The 24216-nt window shown below is 42.5% G+C and overlaps 1 protein-coding gene and 1 long non-coding RNA gene across 3 annotated transcripts in view; one reads left to right on the top strand and one right to left on the bottom strand.

The window, feature by feature from the left end:
* Positions 1 to 24216, bottom strand: part of LOC144688856 (uncharacterized) — a 72465-nt gene that overhangs the window by 42984 nt on the left and 5265 nt on the right. For both annotated transcript variants that reach the window (XR_013578494.1, XR_013578495.1), the window contains exon 2: positions 22967 to 23084. This is a non-coding gene — a long non-coding RNA (uncharacterized LOC144688856). The remainder of the gene's footprint in view (positions 1 to 22966; positions 23085 to 24216) is intronic.
* znf414 (zinc finger protein 414) overlaps positions 8832 to 24216 on the top strand; it is a 29556-nt gene continuing 14171 nt past the window's right edge. The window contains exons 1-2 of the mRNA XM_078555847.1: positions 8832 to 8968; positions 14023 to 14182. Of these exons, the coding sequence (XP_078411973.1) occupies positions 14125 to 14182 (58 nt within the window). The 5' untranslated portion in view covers positions 8832 to 8968; positions 14023 to 14124. The remainder of the gene's footprint in view (positions 8969 to 14022; positions 14183 to 24216) is intronic.

Below are 24216 nucleotides of genomic sequence, written 5' to 3'. Positions count from 1 at the left end.
TCAGGTGCACGTCGCTTATGTACAATTGTGAAACATGCCAACGTGCACAGATGATCCAGCACTGGGGGATGATTCCGGTGAGCAGGGGTTATAATGATATGCAGGAGCAGGGGTTATAATGATATGCAGGTGTATTAAAATGACGTTCCCAACCTGCAGCGTCGGGAAACATGGCCTGCCATTGACAGGTACATCGGACGATCACAAACTGGTTTCACGACATCATGAAACCAATTTTTGGCCTTCCCACCATATTGTCCGTTCACACCCGCCATGATGCCCGATGCCAACAAGGACGGAAAATTCCGCCCTTTAATGCCAGTAATCACAACTCCTTGGCTGCTCATACTGTAGCCATGCAGATCATGGGCTTGAGTACCTTCTGAGGTTTGGAGAGGGAAAAAGGAATAAAGATGTTGCTCCTGAAGATGGAAAATAAGTAAGATTTCCCACTCCTGGCTAGTTTCCAATGAACTCTAATAGAAATTTTTTTAGGGTACGTGTTGGATGAGGACAGAATCATGTTCAGCTTTGGTAATCTCTGGAGTTAAATTTCCTGTAAAGTTCACAGTCCAAGCTCACACACACATAAATGGCCCTCTTTGATGAAGTAGCAGAAAGCTGCCAAAGCCCATGTCATTATACCCCAGAAACAGTCACCATCTTCAATAGAGGCAAAAATAAGAGGTATTTAAATTGGATAGGGGGCCAGTTAGCTCAGATGGTTCGGGTGTGGTTTAGACTAATGGCAACAGTATGGGTTCAATTCTCGCTCAGGCTGAGGTAGACTTGGGACCCGCCTCCTCACCCTGTCCCTGAGAGTGGAAGGCAATGGTAAAACACCACTGACAAAAACTGCCAAGGAAACAGCTCAGGATGAAGCATCAGCCTTCAGACAGAGCACAGATGAACGAATTACACTCCTTGAGTATTCACGTGGTACATTCTAAGTGACATTGTTCTCCTGTTTGAGTTTGTTGGCCACACATTAATGTGGTGAATATTCAACCCTGTGCTACTATGCAGCTTGTATCATATGCAATCTGCTCTACTCTCTTCCTGGTGGTTACCAACAGTCAGCAACACAGCTCCTCCACATCTTCATCCTTCAAATGCTTTAGCAAAATAGGTGAATACATGTAGTAACATTAACTAATGGTCATTCCTCGGAGCAAAATGAAGCTTGCCACAGGGAGAAGGAGAGAAAAGGAGGTGGGGGAATAGAGAGAGAGTCTGTAAGCGATAGGGGTGCAGTCAGAGTAAGGTAAAGGAGGTGGAAAAAGAAAAGTAAAAGGCCAAGGGAAAAATAGCATTAAGAGGAAAAAGAAATCCACATTCCATATCAGCAGTCGGTTATTAGTCAGTCAGTTGGTCAGTTCGTGCTCGATGACAGGTTGCGTGCCTTCTTGAGCTTTCTTCTTGCGCTCACATCTTTGGCCTTTGTCATTCCCCCCTACTTAGAAACCATTACATCTTAGTGAACCAGTGCTCGCCATCGTGGATGGTCCAGTGCACTCCCTTCCCATCTGTTGAGGTCAAAGCCAATCTTCTTCAAGTAGGCTTTCAGGGTACCTTTGAAAGGTTCCCCCTGACTGCCCTGTGATCTTTGACCAGTCGCGAGCTGAGAGTAGAGAGTGCACTTCGGAAGGTGAGAGTTCATAGAAACAAAATCACATTGGTAATTCATTCTGACAGCAACGGTACAGCTGTCTTCAAGGTACCCAACCTTACCTGATGTAGTGTTGATCTGTCCAAGGGCAGATCCTCTGCTCATTTCTCCATGCCTTGCAGTCAGCCCTGCACTTTCCTCTTCAGTAAGAGCCTCCCATTTTCAGCTTCAATGAGCAATGAGAAAAATGACTAGGGAAAATAATACATGAGATGGCTTCCCGTTGCCTTCCTCATGTGTGCTTCAAGGAAACACAAGTCCCCTTCCCAAATGATCCTCCACCTGTAAGCAGCCATTATTCCTCAAAGTTCTAGCTCTTCCGCCATCACCACCAAATATTTGCTGCTTCAAACCTTGGCCATGGTTTGTAATCCTGGGGGATATAACCATTACCTGGGTTTCAGGTGACTCACAAAAGGGCAGGGACAACCACCCCCTGAGCTCTCAAATAACCCTGCCACCCTATCTTATCTGATACCACTGACTCTTCTTTATCAACTCACTGATATGAAGAGTGGACAGCAAATGCCCCTACAAATTATCATATCATCTCTGACTCTACATTCACTCAACCAGAGATCAACTGGTCATCTCACAGTTGAACACTCCTCAACTCCTTTTGAACTGGACAGGGACACTGCATGCCAACTCTTCATCTATGGGGCCTCCATGGCGATGACAATTACCCTTATGGGCAAATACAAATATCAAGCTCATTAACTAAACCATTTAGTGGCCGACACACTTTGTGTGCTGGTGATGACAATGCGCATGATGGCTGAAGCTTTACACCAAGTCTGTATACACTAAATAAGAAAGTTGCATTTAGGTTCGGGACTATAAATTAGACATAATGCAGTGGAGTTCACCAATGTTACCATTTTTCAACTTCACAATTAAAATCTTTACATTAAAATGGAAGTTAAAATTGAAGATCTGATAGAGGTGTTCAAAAAGTTTGGATAAGGAAAAACTACTCCTAAAAGAAGGAAGGATTTTGGAGGAATAACAGGAAATGCTGGAAATACTCAGCAGGTCCGGCAGCATCAGTGAATAGAGAAGCAGAAACAAAAACAAAAAGAGCTGGAAAAACTCAGCAGGTCTGACAGCATCTGCGGAGAGGAATACAGTTAACGTTTCGAGTTTGTATGACTCTTCAACAGAACTAAGAAATATAGAAATGAGGTGGAATATAAGCTGGTTGAAGGGGGTGGGACAGGTAGAGCTGGATAGAGGGCCAGTGATAGCTGGAGGCAAAGAAGAGATTGCTAAAGATGTCATAGACAAAAAGACAAAGGGGTTTTGACGGTGGTGATATTAGCTGAGGAATATACTAATGATTAAGGGTAATCATTAAGGGTAGAAAGCAGGACAAGCAAGTGACAGATAGCCCTCTGTTGAAGAGTCATACGGACTCGAAACGTAACTGTGTTCCTCTTCGCAGATGTTGTCGGACCTGCTGAGTTTTTCGAGGTATTTTTGTTTTTGTGTTGACAGATAGCCCTAGTGGGGGTGGGGTGGGGGGAAGGGATCGAAATAGGCTATAAGGTAGAGATAAAACAATGGATGGAAATACATTTAAAAATAATGGAAATAGGTGGGAAAAGAAAAATATATATATTTTTTAAATTATAAATTATTGGAAAAGGTGGGATCAGAAAGGGGTTGGGGTTGGAGGAGAGAGTTCATGATCTGAAGTTGTTGAACTCAATATTAAGTCCGGAAGACTGTAAAGTGCCTAGTCAGAAGATGAGGTGCTGTACCTTTAGTTTGCATTGAGCTTCACTGGAACATTGCAGCAGGCCAAGGGCAGATATGTGGGCATGAGAGCAGGGTGGTGTGTTGAAATGGCAAGCGACAGGGAGGTCTGGGTCATGCTTGCGGACAGACCTAAGGTGTTCCGCAAAGCAGTCACCCAGTCTGCGTTTGGTCTCTCCAATGTAGAGGAGACTGCATTGGGAGCAGCGAATGCAGTAGACTAAATTGAGGGAAGTGCAAGTGAAATGCTGCTTCACTTGAAAGGAGTGTTTGGGCCCTTGGACGGTGAGGAGGGGCAGGTGTTGCACCTTCTGTGGTTTCATGGGAAGGTGCCGTGGGAGGGGGTTGAGGAGTAGGGGTTGATGGAGGAGTGGACTAGGGTGTCCTGGAGGGGACGATCCCTGCGGAATGCCGCCAGGGAGGGTGAAGGGAAGATGTGTTTGGTGGTGGCATCATGCTGGAGTTGGCGGAAATGGCAGAGGATGATCCTTTGAACGCGGAGGCTGGTGGGGTGATAAGTGAGGGCAAGGGGGACCCTATCATGTTTCTGGGAGGAGAAGGTGTGAGGGCGGATGCGCGGGAGATGGGCCGGACACGGTTGAGGGCCCTGTCAACCACCGTGGGTGGAAAACCTCGGTTAAGGAAGAAGGAAGACATTTCAAAGGAACTGTTTTGGAAAGTGGCATCATCAGAACAGATGCAACGGAGGCGAAGGAACTGAGAGAATGGGATGGAGTCCTTACAGGAAGCAGGGTGTGAGGAGCTCTAGTCGAGGTAGTTGTGGGAGTCGGTAGGCTTGTAATGAATATTGCTGGACAGTCTATCACCAGAAATTGAGACAGAGAGGTCAAGGAAGGGAAGGGAAGTGTCAGTGATGGACCACGTGAAAATGAGGAGGGGTGGAAATTGGAATCAAAATTAATAAATTTTTCCAGGTCCAGACGAGAGCATGAGGCAGCACCGAAGTAATCATCAATGTACCGGAGAAAGAGTTGTGGGAGGGGGCCTGAGTAGGACTGGAACAAGGAATGTTCCACATACCCCATAAAGAGACAGGCATAACTGGGGCCCATGCGGATACCCATAGCCACACCTTTTATTTGGAGGAAGTGAGAGGAGTTTAAGGAGAAATTGTTCAGTGAGAGAACAAGTTCAGCCAGACGGAGGAGAGTAGTGATGGATAGGGATTGTTCGGGCCTCTGTTCGAGGAAGAAGTGGAGAGCCCTCAGACCATCCCGGTGGGGGATGGAGGTATAAAGGGATTGGACGTCCATGGTGAAGAGGAGGCGGTTGGGGCCAGGGAACTGGAAATTGTTGATATGATGTAGGGCGTAAGAGGAATTGCGGATGTAGGTGGGAAGAGACTGGACAAGGGGAGAGAGAATGGAGTCAAGATAGCAAGAAATGGTTTATTTATTTCAATCTATTGTTTCATCTCCACTTTTTAGCCCATTTCGATCCCTTGCCTCCACTCCACCCCCACTAAGGCCATCTGTCACTAGATTGTCCTGCTTTCTACCCTTTATGGCCCCATTAGCACACCCTTTAGATAATATCACCACCGTCAACACCCCTTTGTCCTTTTGTCTATGACATCTTTGGCAGTCTCTTCTTGGCCCCCACCTATCACTGGCCTCCTTTCGAGCTCTCCTGTCCCACGCCCTTCTACCAGCTTATATTTCATCTCATTTCTATATGTCTTAGTTCTGATGAAGGGTCATACGGACTCGAAACATCAACTGTATCCCTCTCCGCAGATGCTGTCAGACCTGCTGAGTTTTTCCAGGTATTTTTGTTTTTGTTCTAGATTTCCAGCATCTGCAGTATTTTGCTTTTAACTGCAATAAGATGTGTTTTAAAGAAGTATTGTGAGTGCTGTGACACCCAAGAACACACATAGGACAGGCCTTCTGATAAGTATCATAAAGATGTGCTTTATGCCAAATAATGGTTTTTAATTCATCGGCTAGAAACCTGAATCAAACTTTTTAAAAACAGACTTTTAAAAAACACAGGGACTAAAGCGATTTGAACTCACAGCCCAAGATGATTAACCTCAATTTGTATTACCATACGTTCCACATTCCAAGTCATTAGAGTAGAGTCAGTTGGTTGGCAAAACCTGTCAAAGACAATGGCCGGAATTTCCCAGCCTCTCACGCTGGTGGGATCTTTGGGTCCCGCTGATGTGAACAGAGGTTTCATCGGCTCGCCGGCCCCGTTGTGGGGAAACCCACCGCGAAGGGGCTGGAAAACTCCAGCCAATGAGTTCAGGGGAGTGTGAGGAACACACAACACCTGTCTCATTAGCAAGGCATCTATGGCAATCATAGATGGTATCCAATTGTTGGAAATGGGCCATTAAGACTGATCCCTTGGACAATGGGACTTTGGCTAAGTTCGCTTCCAGACATGTGCTAATCAAGTCACCTTTGGAATAAACGGATAATGTCTTTTGTTGAATCCCCCGGCAGTTGGAGAAGGATGGTCACATGACAAGTCAATCCTTTGACAAAAACAAAAATACCTGGAAAAACTCAGCAGGTCTGGCAGCATCTGCGGAGAGGAACACAGTTAACGTTTCGAGTCCGAATGACCCTTCAACAGAACTAAGTAAAAATAGAAGAGAGGTGAAATATAAGTTGGTTTAAGGAGGGGGTGGGACAGATAGAGCTGGATATAGGGCCAGTGTTAGGTGGAGATTGCCAAAAGATGTCATAGACGAAAGGACAAAGAGGTGTTGACAGTGGTGATATTATCTGAGATATGTGCTAATGGTGACATTAAGGGTAGAAAGCAGGACAAGCAAGGTACAGATAGCCCTAGTGGGGGTGGGGGTGGGGTGGGGTGAAGGAATCGAAAAAGGCTAAAAGGTAGAGATAAAACAATGGATAGAAATACATTTAAAAATAATGGAAATAGGTGGGAAAAGAAAAATCTATATAAATTGTTGGGAAAAAAAGGGGGGGATCGGAAAGGGGGTGGGGATGGAGGAGAGAGTTCATGATCTAAAATTGTTGAACTCAATATTCAGTCCGGAAGGCTGTAAAGTGCCTAGTCAGAAGATGAGGTGCAAGTCAATCCTTTGTATGTTTTAAGCACATTTTCTCAGCAGAGCCACGGACAAGCAGCTGAGGGAGAAGACCGACATGGGGTCCCTCCTGCCTCCTTTTTTTCTCCAACACACCTGGTTTGCTGACTGATCATGCAGGGACACCCTCCTGCAGACAGGGATTTCTTAAAAGAATTCAAAGCAGCACTACCATCACCCGAAGAGTGACCAACTCAGTGGTCTACATCTTTAAATTGGAAGCATTTATCACATCATATCCAGCCTGAAGCCACCCAGTTCATCAAGCGACAGTCTGCATACTCTTTTGCTTTTTTTATGGGCCCTAACTTAACCAATACTTCGAGTGTGTGTGCGCATATCTGTGTGATTGCATACGTGGAGTTGGCAAGTATATCCTGTTCAAACAAAAAAGCTGTTGCGATCAAACAAGGAGAGGGACAAGAGGGGAGCCGTTCGACTGATCCTCAGCTGGTCGTAACATAAGTTTTAAAAAAGAAAAAAATAAATGTTTATTTTCCAACAACCAACAGCACCCACTCACACATTCACACAAGGCACACACATACAAGAAAATGTGATTACAAAAAAGGTATCATGCACAGAAATGTACAAAAAGTCACTATTACGCTTGTTTTTTCAAGATGAAAGCTGGAAATGTTGCAGCTGTTGCCTGATGATTTCATTTTGGTTCACTGAAGAAAATGGAGTTAGAAGTTTCTGGCGGTGAATTCAAAGTGGACTACTCCTTGCAACAGCAGGTTTCTGGCTTTGCTCCAGTTAAAATGAAGTTGAGCCCCTGTAATGAAGATCAGGCTTGGTTCTGCAAATCAGTAGGTAAAAGGATAGCCCTGCCTCCCTGCCTTTTAGGGGATTCTAGGCAGGGTCCTTTTTTGCTGGGTGGGACCTCTTCCCTTTGTGATCTCTTTAACTCCAAGACTGACTGACTTGAGGCTGCTGCCCAAGATGTGTGTTAGTAAATGTTTTTAATTGCAAGCTTGATTCACTTGGGTGACCATAGTATCGGTTTCTCATGGTCCACACAATGGTCCCTGACAACATTAACTTTGATATACAATGGGGTTTGAATCTCAGCCATTTGCATTTCCTTGTGATAGAGTGTGTTTTTGTGGAGTTTCATTCTGCAACCACTACGTCTGTGCGGTCATTGTGCATCAATCTCTGTTGGCAGTTAGACAATAGTAGCACCAAGCCTACAGGAGAAATCCATTGCATTTTTAATATCTTCTCAGGAGTGTTCCAAAAGGTTGTTTACATTTGTTGTCCTGACAGGACAAGCAAGCTGCTTCCAGCCTTGGGAAGTTTTGTGGATATTTGCAGACAAGGAATGAAATCACCTGACCGCCTTTGACTTTATTGCATTATAACATAGATTGTCCATTCTCCATGTTGCTTTTTAAAAGTAGTGTTCATTTTTCTAGAAATTCTGGACATAACCAAGTGGGCATGGCATTGGACACGTTATATTGCTTTGGGTATTTTGCCTTTAGTGTAGATTGTATTGCACTGGGTACGGACTGTATTTTACATTGGGTGCAATACAATGTAAAATACATTGTATACCTAGTGCAATATAATCTGCACCCAATGTAAAATACAGTACATATCCAGTGCAATACAATGTAAAATACATTGCTTACCCAGTGCAATAAAATGTAAAATACAGTGCATACCCAGTGCAATACAACCTACACACAATGTACAAATACAGTGCGTACCCAGTGCAATACAATCTGCACCCAATGTGAAATACAGTGCGTACCCAATGCAATACAATCTGCACCCAATGTGAAATACAGTGCGTACCCAGTACAATACAACCTACATCCAATGTAAAATACAGTGCGTACCCAGTGCAGTATAATCTGCACCCAATGTAAAATACTGTGCGTACCCAGTGCAATACAATCTGCACCCAATATGGAATACAGTGCTCACCCAGTGCAATACAATTTACACCCAATGTAAAATACTGTGCGTACCCAGTGCAATACAATCTGCACCCAATGTAAAATAGTGTGTACCCAGTGCAATTAAATCTGCACCCAATGTAAAATAGTGTGTATCCAGTGCAATACAATCTGCACCCAATGTGAACTACAGTGCGTACCCAGTGCACTGGGTAAGCGCTGCATTTTACACTGTATTGCACTGAGTACGGACTGTATTCCACATTGGGTGCAGATTGTATTGCACTGGATACACACTATTTTACATTGGGTGCAGATTGTATTGCACTGGGAGTGACTCCCGGACACAGGAAGCCTTTAAACTTGTGTGGCTGCCCCACCTCGAACGCAGAGTCTCGCGATGTTTGAGACAATGTTTTAAAATGGCTACAATGTAGCCGGATTGTGTTGCGAACGTCATCTTGTGACAGTATCCAACATTCCTTCGGAACTGGGTAGCGCCCAGCAGGCTGGCTGCTGGAATTCCGCTCAGGATTGCTGGTGAGTGAGCTGTTTGTGGTGGAGCAGGGTCCCTGAAGGTTGCAGTGTTGGTGTTGCGCTGTGTCCCGAGGTCGGATATGGATCTTGCCCCTTTTTATTTAGAGGCAGCACAGCCCCGGAGCTGTTTTGTTTACAATTCCTGTGAAACTGATCAAAGCTTTCCCGCGCGCTGACGGAAAATTCACCTTTCCAATCACTAAATGCCCTTAAAATTGTAGGAATTCCTCCATTCGATACACTGGGATTTACAGTAATCCTTGACCATCATCCTAGAATTGTGGAGATTCGATCAGTGTCTCTTGTCAAAATTTCGAAGTGATCATTGGACTGTCTTTCACCAATAAGTGTCAGTAGTTGTTTGATTTTTTTCTGGTATACGTTAATGAAGATAAGCTGAACTTCTGTTTTGATTAATAAAACCCTCAATGAAAAGACCAATAAGCTCCTCTAAGTAGGATGTAATATAGCTCCGCATTTGTAGGTATTGCACTCCAAAAAAACAGATTCGTGGTCTTTTGACATTTCTCATAGTTAGTTTGAAATCTGGAGCATATGGTCAGAGGCAGATTGCCAAACCTGGAGGCTGGCTAGTCTTGCACCCCAGTGCCATGAAGGACGAGGCCTGTAGAATGTTTACATACTACATTATTAATAAAGCAAATCATATTAAAACATACTTTGACTCAAATTATCCACTGGTTTTTACCAGTCATTTTGCATTGTAGTGAGTCTTGGTTGGGGCTCCTGGACATGAGGCTCTAGGCCAGTGAGAGTTTGCTTCCACTGCAGAAGTTTGCAGACCAGATATTTGTAAATTTAATGTTTAAGGCTTGTCTGCAAGCTTCCCTACTTTATAATCAATCTTGGCATAAAATGATTGGGTTTCTTTCTGTTTGTATCTGTCACCTTCTGTAGCATTGCTTATGGTCATTCAGTCAGAGGATATGCTGTTTTATAGCAGGGTTGATATGCAATGTGCAATATATTAGTTATGGTGACTATAGTTGTTTGTTAAAAAGGATTGTTGAAGGTATAGAGTGAGCAAGAGGATGGGATTACACTGGCTCAAGTGGAGAAAAATACCAGGGCAGACTTTTCTATTCTAGGACTATCAAAAAATAGAATTATACTTTGCCTCACATTTTGTGTTTGTTAAAGAGCAGCAAATCAGAACTGAACTTAAAGCAATGATTTAAAAAACTGAAATTCTATTTCCTGAACACAAAATACAATTTATAACAATGTAACGAATTTGCAAAAGTTCTATTCATAAGATTCTCAAATCCTGTCAGGAATGCATCGATAAAGTGAAGCTTAACCTCTGTCAGGGACCAAGGGTAGGGGTTGACAGCCTTAATAACAAGAAGAGCCATTTTTAAAATATTTAGTCAAAACACAAGCCATTTGATTACCATCAAAATAGTATCAATCGATCAAGATCGGGAACCACACATATGAGGCTGCAGGCTGGAGACTCCTGGCCTCGGGCTTGAGGTTGACGATTAGGCAATGGTTTGTGTTTCTGGTTTGACCTACTTGCAGTCTTTCTGTATATCGATTAAATCAATTCTACCTGGTGCAAATTATCCTCGCCTGTTGTAACTCATTCCCGGGTCATCTCAACCCGCTATCACTTCGTCCTGTATGAGAATTTTCTTAAGCCTGTTACTGGGCATTAGATCGTGTATGCACCTAGCACCAGGGTGGTTTTCGGCAGTCTAATACTGTGTTTTCCATTTGTATTCATAATTAGAACGGGAAAATGTGTTAAAAGTGCTGAAAACCAGCTTATGAATGGGCATGGGCTAGATCCTGGTCTCAGAAACTAACAGGTAAATTTGAGGAGATGAAATTATTCCTCCTAGTGCTGTCAGACTTCAGGACTGCCCATCCCAGCCTTGCCAGGTCCTAAAATTCCCTCTGCCCACATGCTGTTATATTCCAAGATTTTCCCCAGTGAGTTGTACCCACATTCCATTACATATTTCTTGTGCTACCTATCCCCATGATCCATTCATCAGTAGCAGACTAAAGAACACCAACCATATCTCCTAAACCCCAGGAACTCCCCTAGTGCTGCCAAGTCCCGCAGCCCTTTCTTGTGTGGCTTGAATTAGTTGATCTCGGTCAGGATGTAAAGTGCACTAGAATTGGTTAACACCCCAGCCAAGGAAGGGAAAGATTGCAAAGATTTCAGCTTGACCGTTATCTAGTAGCTTGGTATGTGTTGGATAAAAACCCCTACTTGAATGTTTTTCTGTATATTCCATATACATTCCATTGAAGAACAAAAACTCAGCAAGAAGGACCCATGTATGGCTCGCTTAGGAAGTTAAGGATAGTATTAGATTAAAGGACGAAGCTTACAATGTTGCAAAGAACAGTAGCAAGTCTGAGGATTGGGAGTGCTTTAGAAACCAGCAAAAAGCTGATAAAAAGAGACAAAATAGAACATGAGAGTAAACTAGCCAGAAATTTAAAAACAGATTGTAAGAGCTTTTATAAAAAGAAAGAGAGTAAACGTTGGGTCTCAGAAGCAGAAACAAGAAAAATTATCATGGGGAATGAGGAAATGGCAGAGGCATTGAACAGATATTCATGTCTGCCTTCACGGTAGATGACACAGCTTCCGTACCAGAAATAGACAGTAACTTAGGGGCTAAAAAGAGTGAAGAAATTAGGGAAATTAATATCAGCAGGGATTAAATATTGGAGAAATATAATGGACTAAAATCTGACAAATCCCTGGGACCTGATGGCCTATACCCTAGGGTTCTAAACAAGATCGCTGCAGAGATAGTGGCTGTGCTAGCAATGATTTTCCAAAATTTCTTAGATTCAGGAATGGTCCCACTAGATTGGAAGTTGGCAAGTGTCACTTTTTTCAAGAAAGGAGGGAGAGAGAAAACAGTGAACTACAGGCCAGTTGGCCAAACATCAGTTCTTGGGAAAGTCCTGGAATCTATTATTAAGGAAGTCTTAACAAGGCACTTAGAAAAGTATAGTATGATTTGAACAAGTCAGCATGTTTTTACGAAAGGGGAATCCCGTGTGACAAGTTTATTAGCGTTTTGAGGATGTAGCTAGTAGGGTAGAAGGGGAACTAGTAGGTGTAGTATACCTGGATTTCCAAAGGTATACGATAAGGTGCCACACAAAAGGTTAATAGGCAAAATCAGGGCTCATGGAATTGGGGGTAATATAGTAACATGGATAGAGGATTGGTTAATGGATAGAAAACAGAGAGTAGGCATAAACAGGCCTTTTTCAAGTTGGCAGGCAGTGAATAATGGACTGCTACAAGGGTCAGTGCTGGGGCCTCAACTATTTGCAACTTATATTAATGACTTAGATGAAGAGACAGAGAGCCATGTATCTAAATTCCACTAGGTGGAAAGGTAAGCTGTGGGGAGGACACAGAGGCTGCAAAGAGATATAGACTTACTGAGTGGGCAACAAAATGGCAGATGGTTTATAATATAGGGAAATGTGAAGTTAATCACTTTGGTTGTAAGAATAAAAAGCAGAATATTTTTTAAAAGGGGAGAAACTTGTAAGTGTTGGTGTTCAAAGATACTTGGGTGTGCTGATACAAGGAGCGCAGAAAGTTAGTGTGCAGGTGCAGCAAACAATTAGGAGGGTAAATGGCACGTTGGATTTTATTGCCAGGGGATTGGAGTACAAAAATAAAGAAGTCTTGCTAAAGTTGTACAGGATTTTGGTGAGACTGCATGTGGAGTTGTGTGTGCAGTTTTGGTCTCCACACTTAAGAAAGGATATCCTCACATTGGAGATGGTACAGTAAAGATTCACTAAATTGATGAGAAGGCTGTCCTGTGATGAAAGACTCAGTAAATTGGGCTTATTTTCCCTGGCATTTAGAAGAATGAGAGGCGATCACATGGAAACCTATAAAATTCCGAAGAGGCTTGATAGGATAGATGCTGAGAGATGGTTTCCATTGGTCGGGGAATCTAAATCATGGGAACACAATCAGGATAAGGGGCTGACTATTTAGGACTGAGATGAGGAGAAATGTCTTCACTCAAAGGGTTGTAAATCTTTGGAATTCTCAATCCTAGAGAGTTGTGGATGCTCCATTATTGAATACATTTAAGGCTGAGATAGACAGATTTTTGGTGTCTCAGGGAATTAAGGGATATGGGGAGTGGGCGGGAAAATGGAGTTGAAGTCCAAAATCAGACATGATTGTATTGAACGGCGAAACAGGCTTGATGGGCCATGTAGTCTACTCCTGCTCCTATTTCTTATGTTCTGTTATTGTGTGAGTTGACTCATCCCTGACAGTGTTCCGTGTTTCAGTATATAATGGAACCTCAATTGTTTGCAATGTTATGTATGCATTCTCAAAATATTCTGCATAACAGGAAATCCGTGGGAATTGGGACTTCTTGTTAAATTCACAACAGCAATCTGCTGTGTTATTTTGGGGACTCTAGCTAACAATTTCCAACATTTGCATTGTGATGGATGGATAATTGAGATTCCACTGTAGCCCAATCTAAGGAGATTTGTAGCAGCTTTTCAACACACTTCATAACTCCTGACTCAAGCTTGATATGCAAAGATTTGATCTGACTACAGTAGGAATAAAGGAAGGCCATTCGACCCCTTGAGCCTGTTCTCCGGTTCGATTAAATTGTGGCCGACCTGTACATAGACTTTGTTAGTAACTCACCAACGACCTAGCTCGCAAATACCCCACCTACTGCAGCTTTCAGTTAAAGACAGGAGAGTGTAATTGCAGTTTGATAAGTTTACAGAAACAGTTTCCAGCATAAATGTAGAAATGGAAATTTATGATGAAAATATAAAATTCAGAACTGAGTGTGTGACTTTAAAATGGATACTGATATGTGTTTGTGTGCCCTGGTCTGATGATCCCACACACTTTCATCCTGCTTCACTTGAAGACCACATCTAGTCTGGACTCTTATTTGCAGCATCACAGGGGATATACTGACATAAATTAAGCATTGAAGGTACCTGTGTATATTTAAACTGTTTCATTAAAACTTCTGTTTCCTCTCTAGACAGAGCCACCAGATAAAGTTGTTTCTTCTGGAGTCTGGTGTCGCATCTTCCCCGTGTGAGGTTTGTCTTATTATGAGCTCAGATCCAGTCCCGGCACAAACATGTTTCTCAGAACGGAGCCAGAAAAGGGCGTGGTAGCCACCACCCAATCATTGGAGGGTATGAAACACTGAACAGGATTACAACAAGCCTTTCTTTAACTATTCAGTGTCATTTTGTCTGTTTGAATGCTTCTGATTGCAATTTTGTTGAAGTACCATTTTGTCCAGTAATTGAGTAGTTTCAGGCATCACAGGCCATTTGACCCATAGGGTGGTGTGCATGTGTCTGTGTGTTTTTTTTTGGTTTAAGTGGAGTCAACTACTTGAATCTCATTTTCCTGCCTGTCACCTAGATCCTTTATTCTTTCAAACGCTAATCCAATTCCTTTTTAAGGAATTTTAGTCCTTCCCTAATAGCATTCCATGTTGTAGTAACCTCCTGTAGGAGAGAAAAATTCTCCTAACTTCCCCCTTGTTTCTTCCAGCGAAAATTCTTAATCTATACCACCTTGTTACCAATTTGCAAATCAGTAGAAACAGCTGTGCACTATTTACCTTCTCAAAGCTTTTTCATACTTTTGAAAATCTCTTACTTTCCACCCAACCCATTAATCTTCTCCTGAGGACAGGTAGATTGGGAGTGATGGGAGAAAAACTATCATCTTCATTAGCTATAACTTCTCACCTAATATAATTCAAATGAATCCTCCCTGTTTTGCATAGCGTCTTTCAATAATGGAAAGCTGGGAACTACACCCAATACCTGAAAGGGTATTTGACCTATCCAATGTCTTGTACACGTTTTATACTAGTTTCAGCATTCTTCTGTAAAATTCAATGCAAAATTCATCTCTTCCATGTGATATGCCCCTTGATTCCTAGACTGAACTTCCCCATTCAAAGCTTCACTACCCTTTCTGGCCCTGTGCTTCCCAGAAACATTAAAGCCTTTCACGGTACCACTCCATTGTAAAAGGACTAATTTTCCCAGACCATTAACTCATGGCTTCCTTTGAAATATGTCTGCTCAATACTGTTTTTAAACCTTAAAAAGATTGCCGAAACATGAGATGAAAATAATCCAGGAAATCTTCATTTAGCCTAAACACTTGAATGGATCAATAGGAATTCTAAAAGAAATAGTGCTGATGTACAAGTTTGGGCTTGAACTCGTGTGTTAGTTTTAATGGGTGGAACATTTGTGCAGTATGTGCTGACTTCTTTACTTTTGTTCACAGTATCTAGTCCCATTGCACAATTCTTGTACTAGAGTTGCTAATTCATAAAATAAATGCTGGCATTTCTGGTGCTGTGTGCATCCACAGTTAAAAAAGATCTACCTTCCATTAAGAATTTACTGAGAGAAAGTTTAAGAATTACAGGCACTTATTTGTATTAGATCAAGTTTGATTTCATTGTCGGTACATTGCTATCATTATTGCCTTTGTGTTTCTTTAATAAGTCTGGGTAAGACATGGGTAAATGTTATTAGCTGTACACTCTAGTGGTGTTTACCCACCTTGAGGTTAACGGAGAATATTGTGGGCATCTCCATGCATTCTCCATTAACTTACTGTGATTTAGAGTTAAATGTTAGCTCTGGGCTATGCTAACCTATGCCTAGCAGAGAAGAAATATGTGACTTGGTAGATCCATGTCTCGTGTCAGCCTATCGAAACTGGGGTCAATCATGAACATAAGAGTAAACGGATATGAGTTGAGGATGGGACCAGACCTAGCTGTGATGTTACCTAAACAACACCCAGTCTGTGTTCATAAATGAAGAAAGGGCATTTAAATAAGGTAACACATAGATTCATTTCTGTGGGAGCTTAACCTTCAGGAGAAAAGAGATGCACAACAAGGAGGCTGAATTAATTGAATTTCATCATCAAAGGATTTCACTTTGTTCTGCAGTGGATGTATAAATGTAGGCTGCAATTGACGTGTTCAGAAATGTGGGCTCCCCATTTTAGAATAAAGGAGTATAGGTTATGGGTCAGCTACACACCTATTAACCTGTGTTGCAGCATTGTTTTTGCATTATACTCCAGCCTGCCATTACTGTCAACCAACCATCAGTGTCAACAAAAGTAATGCATTCAGTGCCAGCAGCAGGGAGAGCTGCCCATACCAAATTTACGAAGGCACTGCTCCCTCTTATTGCGCGTGGGTAGTGTGCACTGGGCCAGGCCAGCAAGGCATTTGTCAGATTGGATGGTCTTTGAGCTGCTTCTCACTGACAAAAGGAAGCCCTGTAATGTTTTCACCGTTTACTGGGAAGGAGCGTGGCAGCATCAGAAAGCACACATTTTGCCTGGGAAACCATGAGAACAGTGGACAAGCTGTTGCATTTACTGTTGACTCCTTTTAAATCTTACACTTGAAGGTGCAGCAAAGCAGGATAACACTCCGGTACTGAAGTCACTTACCTTTTAAAGTGGAGGTGCAAAGTGCATGACTGGAAGAGGAGGAGCAAGTGAATGGCAGTGCCTCGATTCCTCATGACTGGGAATAACTGTTCAAAGTTCACTGGCATCAGTAGAAATGCGAAGATAAATGGACCAACCCCTTGTATATCTGCTGACTCTACATCCCTTGGTGGCCTGGCCTCTATGTAACTTTCATTTCCGAGATAAATGTTCATTGCATCCTCCTCACGATACTCCTTGCTGCAACAGAAACTGTGAGGCACAGCTGGAGTGGGGATTGTAGCAAAAATCTTGCACCATGAAGTTTCCAAAGAGTAAATGCCAGTTTAACTTTCAAAGCGTTGTTATAGTGGGAGATGATCTTTGCACTGAACTGCCATTTTAGGTGCTTGGGTCATTGTTAAAATCTTAGATACATTCTACTCACAGGCATGGTGGTCCACAGTTACCAGAAGAGTGGTCCACTCAATCAAAAATGAGGAGATAACCTGGAGATTTTCAGCAGAAAATCTATGGAGATGATTGGTGAGGGAAAGTTTGGAGACGAGGTGACATTGCCCAGTTGGAACTCTATTGATTGTTGCCCTTCCTAAGATTAGTTGCTTAACCCATGCAACAGGCGCTACACTAACAAATCAGGTGAGCAATGCACAGCTTTTTCTTATCTTGTCGTTGTTTCATTCCTGTTGGCATTGTCATGCAGGTGCATCGTAAATCATCTTTGCTGTTATTATTCTCTTCTTGCAGCTTCTTTCCAAGATGAAGAGGCCAGGCTGAGGACTGTGGCATTTTACAGGAGGTTGTGGCAAACATTTCCCTGCCCTGACAACAGGTTTGGTGACATTCCAGAGATTTAAGTATTGAGCTTGAGAAATGTGCACTGGGTGATTCACTCCCAAAGAGGAAGAGCAGAAGGAAGAATCTGCTAAGCTGTTAGCCCGTGACAGGTGGCTGCTGTGCTTGGCAGCAACTATGACCTGGCATCCACCCACAGGAATCTGTTTCTGCCAGTTTGGCAATTTGGAGCAAATGGCTGCTGGGGTCTCTCTAAGGACTACTTTCCAGATATTGCTGGCCATCCAGCTGAGTTCTGAGCAATGTGGGCATACGTGAAAAAGGGTCCCTTAAGGCAGCAGCATAGGGTACCTGCACTTTCATCCATTCGGCTCCAAGGGCACAACCATCACAACACTATTGCAGTATCCAACAGTACCTACCACTGGACTCGCTTGTCCTACTCTAAACACCAAGCCAAAGAAATTAGAGTGCAGGGTAAACACGAGAGTCGAGGCATGGGGCTTAGAGCAGACATTTTCTACATATGGCACTGAAGAAATAGGAAAGCAAAATACTGCAGATGCTGGAAGTATGAAATAAAAACCAAAAACGCTGGAAATACTCAGCAGGTCAGGCAGCACCTATCGGGTGAGAAACAGAGTTAACGTTTCAACAATAACACCTCCTCTAGACACATCTTTACTTGTCATATTAACATTTCCTTTGGCCTTGCACTGCCAACTCTTTTGTCATTTAATCTCCCTTGTCTTCCACCCTATCACAGGCATTCTCTTGTATTCTTTTTCCCACCATCCCTCCCTTAACATTTCCCAGTTTTGATAAGAGGTCATCAACCTGAAACATTAAAACTGTTTCTCTCTCCACTAAATAAATAGTTTTTGCCCCCCTTAATTTTTATGGCATATGTATTTTTGCTGGTTGCACCTTGGAAGGTAATGAATATTAGGAGGGGGCTAAAAGATAGCAACTTGGCTTCAGAATAATCAATGTGTGGTACCCTTGGGGACGAGAGAAACAAAGTTGATCAGTGGCAGGATGTAATTATTATTAGTAGTCTTCAGTTCCTAACCTTTGTTCTAATCTTTTCCCGTGCACCATGTCAACCTACTTCTCTTCTATGAACCTGCAGCCTCGTAGGCTCCCTTGCTTGACCTGCCTGCCAATTTCTTTGATGGCAAACAGTGATAATTTTGAATCAGCTTGTTTCTCATGGCAAAGCCTATTCTGTAACCTCTGAGTTCTTCTCGAGATTTCCCCTTCCAAAAGAAGGGGGAGACGATGGTATAGTGGTAATGGACAAGTAATCCAGAGGCCCAGGCTCATGGGGACATGGGTTCAAATCCCACCATGGCAGCTGGTGGAATTTAAAATCAATTAGTAAATCTGGAATATAAAGCTAGCCTCAGTAATGGTGACCATGACAACTATCATCGATTGTTGTAAAAACCCGCCTGGTCTGTGAGTATCCTTTCAGGAAGGAAATCTGCCATCCTTGCCTAGTCTGGCCTACATGTGACTCCAAACACACAGTAATGTGATTGATTCTTAACTGCCCTCTGCAATGGCCAAGCAAGCCACTCAATTCAAGGGCAATTAGGGATGGGCAACAGATGCTGACCTCGCCAGCAATGCCCACATCCCATGAAAGAATTAAAAAAAAGCTGCCTCCATGTTCTTTGATTTGTTCCTCATTTGCTCCAAGCATCTCACTAAGGGCAGCTTTATCAATGTCCAAGCGTCAGAGCTTGCAAACTAATGTCATTGTTCGTCTCTTGGGTCTTTCTGAGTTATCCAGTAATGATCTGATATTCCGAGATCCTAGCTTGATTGTTTTAGTGAGTCTTGACCACTGATGAGTGATCTGCTGGTTGCAGTTTTCCAGCTGCATTTGGAGGCTATGTTGTTTTTGGGGGACCTTTTCTAGCCCATTCCTTCATTGGGGTGTGTAGAGCCAATCTTGAAGAGGGCTTCTCAGGCACAGTTAGAAACTCCGAACCGCACTTCTGCCTTGATTAAGAGTGGAGCGATTAATTGTTAAGTGTCATCTTTGTGTCAGGTTGTGACTAGAAGCTCCCAGATATCTCAGTCCTGCCCCCATCACCACGAGCTGGTTGCCAAAAGGCTAGATGAATGCTACCATCTGCAGAAGGATCTGTGCGTGGTGATTTTTAGAGAGGGAAACCTGTTGCACATCAGGCCCCACACTGTCTTGGTAGGGCATTGCCTGGTTGCAAAGATCAGGACAAGGCCCTGCTGCAACTTTACATTCACCTTCACAGCCATCAGCTGATCCACCATTGAAGGATTTGTTGTGGTGGGACTTATGGAATGATGTCCCTTGCTCGTCATGTCACCGGGTGCTGTAAAGTAGGTTTATGGGGGTTTTGAATGACGTAGAGACACCACCCTTTACCACACCCAACCTTAAACATCCTACCACTGTGGTCTGTGACTGCTTATTCATCAAGAGAAGTCCTTCTTATTTTGCAGCTAGCCTCCATATCCAGAGGTTGTTCTGACTATCCACCAGCTACCAACACGGTTGGTAGTTGCAGCTTCCCCCAACTAATTTTGAATCCTTTTGTGGTCTTAACAACATAATCATTACTTCATTATCCTGACTGTGTGCTAAGAAGTAACTTAGATTATCATATGAGCCTCATTTGTATTGCACTCTGCTGCTGTATGGGGATTTCAACTGGAGCATTACCATACCTACAAAGGGCAGTTTTGGTGCCTCATGAGCCATCACCTTTTTATCTGGACTTCCAACTAATGCAGGTCATATTTCTGACAACTTAGTCTACCTAAACATTTATGGCATGGTGACCTTTCCTTGTTATGGTCTGTATTTGGATGATTTGTGAGGCTGAAAAGATACATGAATCAGTCTATGCAGCAAGACTTGGATAACATTCAGGCTTGGACTGACAAAGTGGCAAGTAACATTCACGCCACACAAGTGCCAGGCAATGACAATCTCCAACAAGAGAGAATCTAATCATCCCCTCCTTGACATTCAATGGCATTATCATCATTGAATCCTCCACTATCAACATCCTGGAGGTTACCCCATTGACCAGAAGGTTAAACAGACGAGCCACATAAATGCCGAAGTTACAAGAGCAGGGCAGAGTCCGGGGCTTCTGACTTGCCTCCTGACTCTCAAGCCTGTCTACCACCTACAAGGCACAAGTCAGGAGTGTGATGGAATACTCTTCACTTGCCAGGATGAGTGTAACTCCAGCAACACTCGAAGCTTGACAGCATCCAGGGTAAAGCAGCCCACTTGATTTGTTACCCCACCCAGCACCTTAAATGTTCACTCCCTCCATCTCTGGCACACCTTGGCAGCATGTGTACCATCTACAAAGTATACTGCAGCAACTCACCAAGGCTCCTTCGACAATGTCTTCCAAACTCGCAATCTCTCTCACATAAAAGGACAAGGACAACAGATGCATGGGAACACCACCACCTGCAAGTTCCCCTCCAAGTTACACACCATCCTGACTTAGAACTATATTGTTGTTTCTTCACTGTTGTTAGGTCAAAAATTCTGGAACTGGCTCCCAAACAGCACTGTGGGCGTACCTACACACGTGGACTGCAGCAAGGTGCCATCAACTTCTCGAGGGCAATGAAGAATGGGCTGGGTTTGCCAATGACACCCAGATCCCATGAACAAGTTATTTTTAAAAAACACAAACATGTATAGGCTGGTAACTGTGATCACAGTTAATGGCAAAGCCTTGGCCTAATTTGGGGTTTGTTGATTATTTTTGGGCACCTTGCCAGTTTGGCTGAGTGACTCCAAAAGTAGTTTAATTTTGCGTGCTTTCTGTGGGTGGAAAGTTTATATTTTTGGCTATTAGATTATTATTGATTTGAATTCTCGCCTGCAATGCCTGAGGGGATGAAAACCTGGGTCCACACAGTTGGACAGGGAGTTAGCAGCTAAACCTTGAAGATTTGTCTGTATGGGCTATGTAGATGTAAATGAGTAGCTGCCCTTCCTGGTGAAAAGTAGTTGAATACATTGATTGTTTACATTTATTCAATAATCCCATTTGGTTCCCAAACATCCTATAAACTTGACTAAAAATAACAGCCAGACAAAGGAAATAGTCTGTTTAATGTCTTCTGTTGTTTTGATCTATTGTCATGAGTCTTTTCAGGTTCGCTGGTACAGACCAGGGAATTGGACCTCATCTAGGATATTGATTCTTTTGAGTTCAAGATGAAGAGATAGGTTAGGTCTGTGAAGGCCACTGATTCTTTATCATCCTTTTGATGGAAAGCTGTGTGATTAGGTGTTCCAATTACTGGTTTATATTGGACTACCCCTGCCTCAACCAGTTAGACTTGGGAAGTGCTGTCAATTACTCTTGTGTTGGTGGGGCTTTAACAAGTAAGAAATGAGCATCTGCTTCATTGAGAGAGAGAACCCAGGCAAGAGCCATTATTTTGGTTAGACATGATGTAGTATAGTAAAATTTGTAAATTCACAAGTTAAATCTCTTGTGCTGAATAAAATTCACTTACCTGCTCCATTTTGAATAAATGATATGTTAGTTTATAGCTGCTTGCATCTTCTAATGACATGCTATAGAAATGCCACTGGTGGAAGCTTAGGAAGAGCTGACTCTCCTATTTTTTTCATGGTGCAATTTGGAATTGGGGAAATAAAGAAGAAAATAATTTTTAAAAAGCTTAAGAATGAGAGTGAACCTTTTTTGGATTTTACCAATGAATTTTTTTTCTCTCATACATGAAGGGTGTAAATTAAATTGAATAACTGCATTGATTATTTTGTTAAAAAGAAAAACTGCCTTAGATGCTTTGTATTATAGGTAACATTACAGCAGGGGGCGGATAAGACTAGGAAGTAGAAAATTCAACTATACTGAGCCCTGGGCTATTTTCAGTCTTTATAATCTTAATATGAATATTCATAGTTTCTGACCATTCATGTAAATTGTGGCCACATCTCAATTTTTTTTTACTTTTGACCTTCTTCTATTGTCTGAAAATCTGATGTATGCTTACTCAATAATTACTCTTTAAATTAACTCAATCAAGCAAACTATATACCATACAGGAGTCTGCTGCGGTATTAAACCAGTCTTTTTGTCTCCATTTTCTTGAGGTTCTAAGGCTTTTTTTAAAAACACACACACGTGCAAATCTAGAAGATACAATTTCCATCAGCCTTTTCAAATTTGATTCAGAACATGGTGCTTAATTGCAATAGTTTCTGGCCAGTTATGGGCTCCTGTAATGATAGTCAGCATTATGTGATGATGGGTTAGTTCAATGCTGGTGAAGAATATTTTTCTTCTTAAGTTCTCAGCCTGAAGGTAGGTTCAACCCACAGCAACGTGATCTCCACCACAGGTACGTGAAGGAGGCAGGTCCCGAATCCACCCCAGCCAGAATGGGGACTGAACCCCATCCTGTTGGCACCAATCTGATCCGTTCAGCCAACTGAGCTAACCACATCCCCCATTCCCCCAAGCAACTTGCACTTCTTTATATGCATGTTGTAGCCTGGAGCTATAGATAGTGATGGACCCTCCTTATCTTTCCATCACATGGCTGACCAGGAATCTCTCCCACTCTTACCACCTGTTATTGGTGTGTGATAGAAGGATTTGTAGGTTGATACTCACCTTGTTTGACTGAGCTATGAGCGCACCTTCCTTGGCCGTCAAGTCCTGAAGTGGGACTTGAACTGGAGCTTCTAACTCGGAGGCAGGGACTCTACCTACTGCACCATGAGACCTCAACCTGTTAAAGAACATGGAGGGGGTAAAGCATTTGGTCAGTTATTTAAGTTGGTGTACAAGACAGTTTTTCGATTTTCATCTCCAATCCAAGCCTGCAAGACTGCTCCAGTTAAACAGGAGAGTCCTTCTCGATTTCTTCAACCATTGTGTTAAATATCAGTCTGTTCAGGCTAAGGTTTCCTCCCATGTAGGCCAAAAATTGTGTTAATTTTAACAGTTTCCATAATTTGATCGGCTAATTGCCTTCAGAAGTTGAAGAACTTGGGAGTGTCTTTCCTTTCAATCAACATTTCCTTGTTGTTGTCTTCCTTCTACCCCAGGATGAAATTCCCTTGATGCCTCTTCATCGCTTTCTGGTATAAGGCATGTCATCCAGCTGTCCTTCTCTATTATTTCCCCTCTGTGTTTAGTTCGTCAGAGTAATGACCCATACTGGACATAAATATTTGTTGCTGCGCAGTTTACCCATATTATTGTTGATTGTACCCTTTGATCTGTTTATATTCCATTATGTTTTGTTTCCTTTATAAATTAGTACAGAGAAGGTTGAGAATATAGTCAGGAATTCAAAGTTGAGGAGTTTAGATAGTGGGGAAGAAGCTTATTTTCAGTGGCTGGCCAGTTGATAACTGAAGAAGTTTAAAAAAATTACAATCAAAAGAATGTAGAGGAAGGTTAGAAAAATTACACTTTTTTTAAAGAGGAATTTTTGGACATGGAACAGCTTAACAGGGACAGCAGAATCCACAATAGCTTTTAAGAGAAGTGGATAAATAATTATTTTAAGGGTATTAGAAAAGGAAAGGAGTGTAGCTGTAAGTAATGAGCCAGCACAAGTGTGATGGGCCCAATAGCCACCTGTATTGAAGATTCTATGATCTGGTGGCTAATAATTTCATTGTTCCTGGGCCATTTATTTAATGATTAATCCTTGATTATGTAATACCATTGCCTTTAGTACTCCACTGCCAACCCACACTTGAGTTGACAATGGACCAACCAATAACTATCCTCTTTGGTGTTGAAGTGACTCCAAGGTAACCTGTCACTTAATTGAAGTTCCTGTATGCAAACTTCAGGCCTGAATTTTAGTAAAGTCAGAAGGGCTTTGCGCCTTAGCCAAAATCACGCTG

The sequence above is a fragment of the Cetorhinus maximus genome, chromosome 13 (assembly GCF_964194155.1).
Source record: "Cetorhinus maximus chromosome 13, sCetMax3.hap1.1, whole genome shotgun sequence".
Taxonomy (NCBI): Eukaryota; Metazoa; Chordata; class Chondrichthyes; order Lamniformes; family Cetorhinidae; genus Cetorhinus; species Cetorhinus maximus.
Note: the sequence above shows the minus strand (reverse complement) of the source record. Positions and strands in the feature narration are given on the sequence as shown.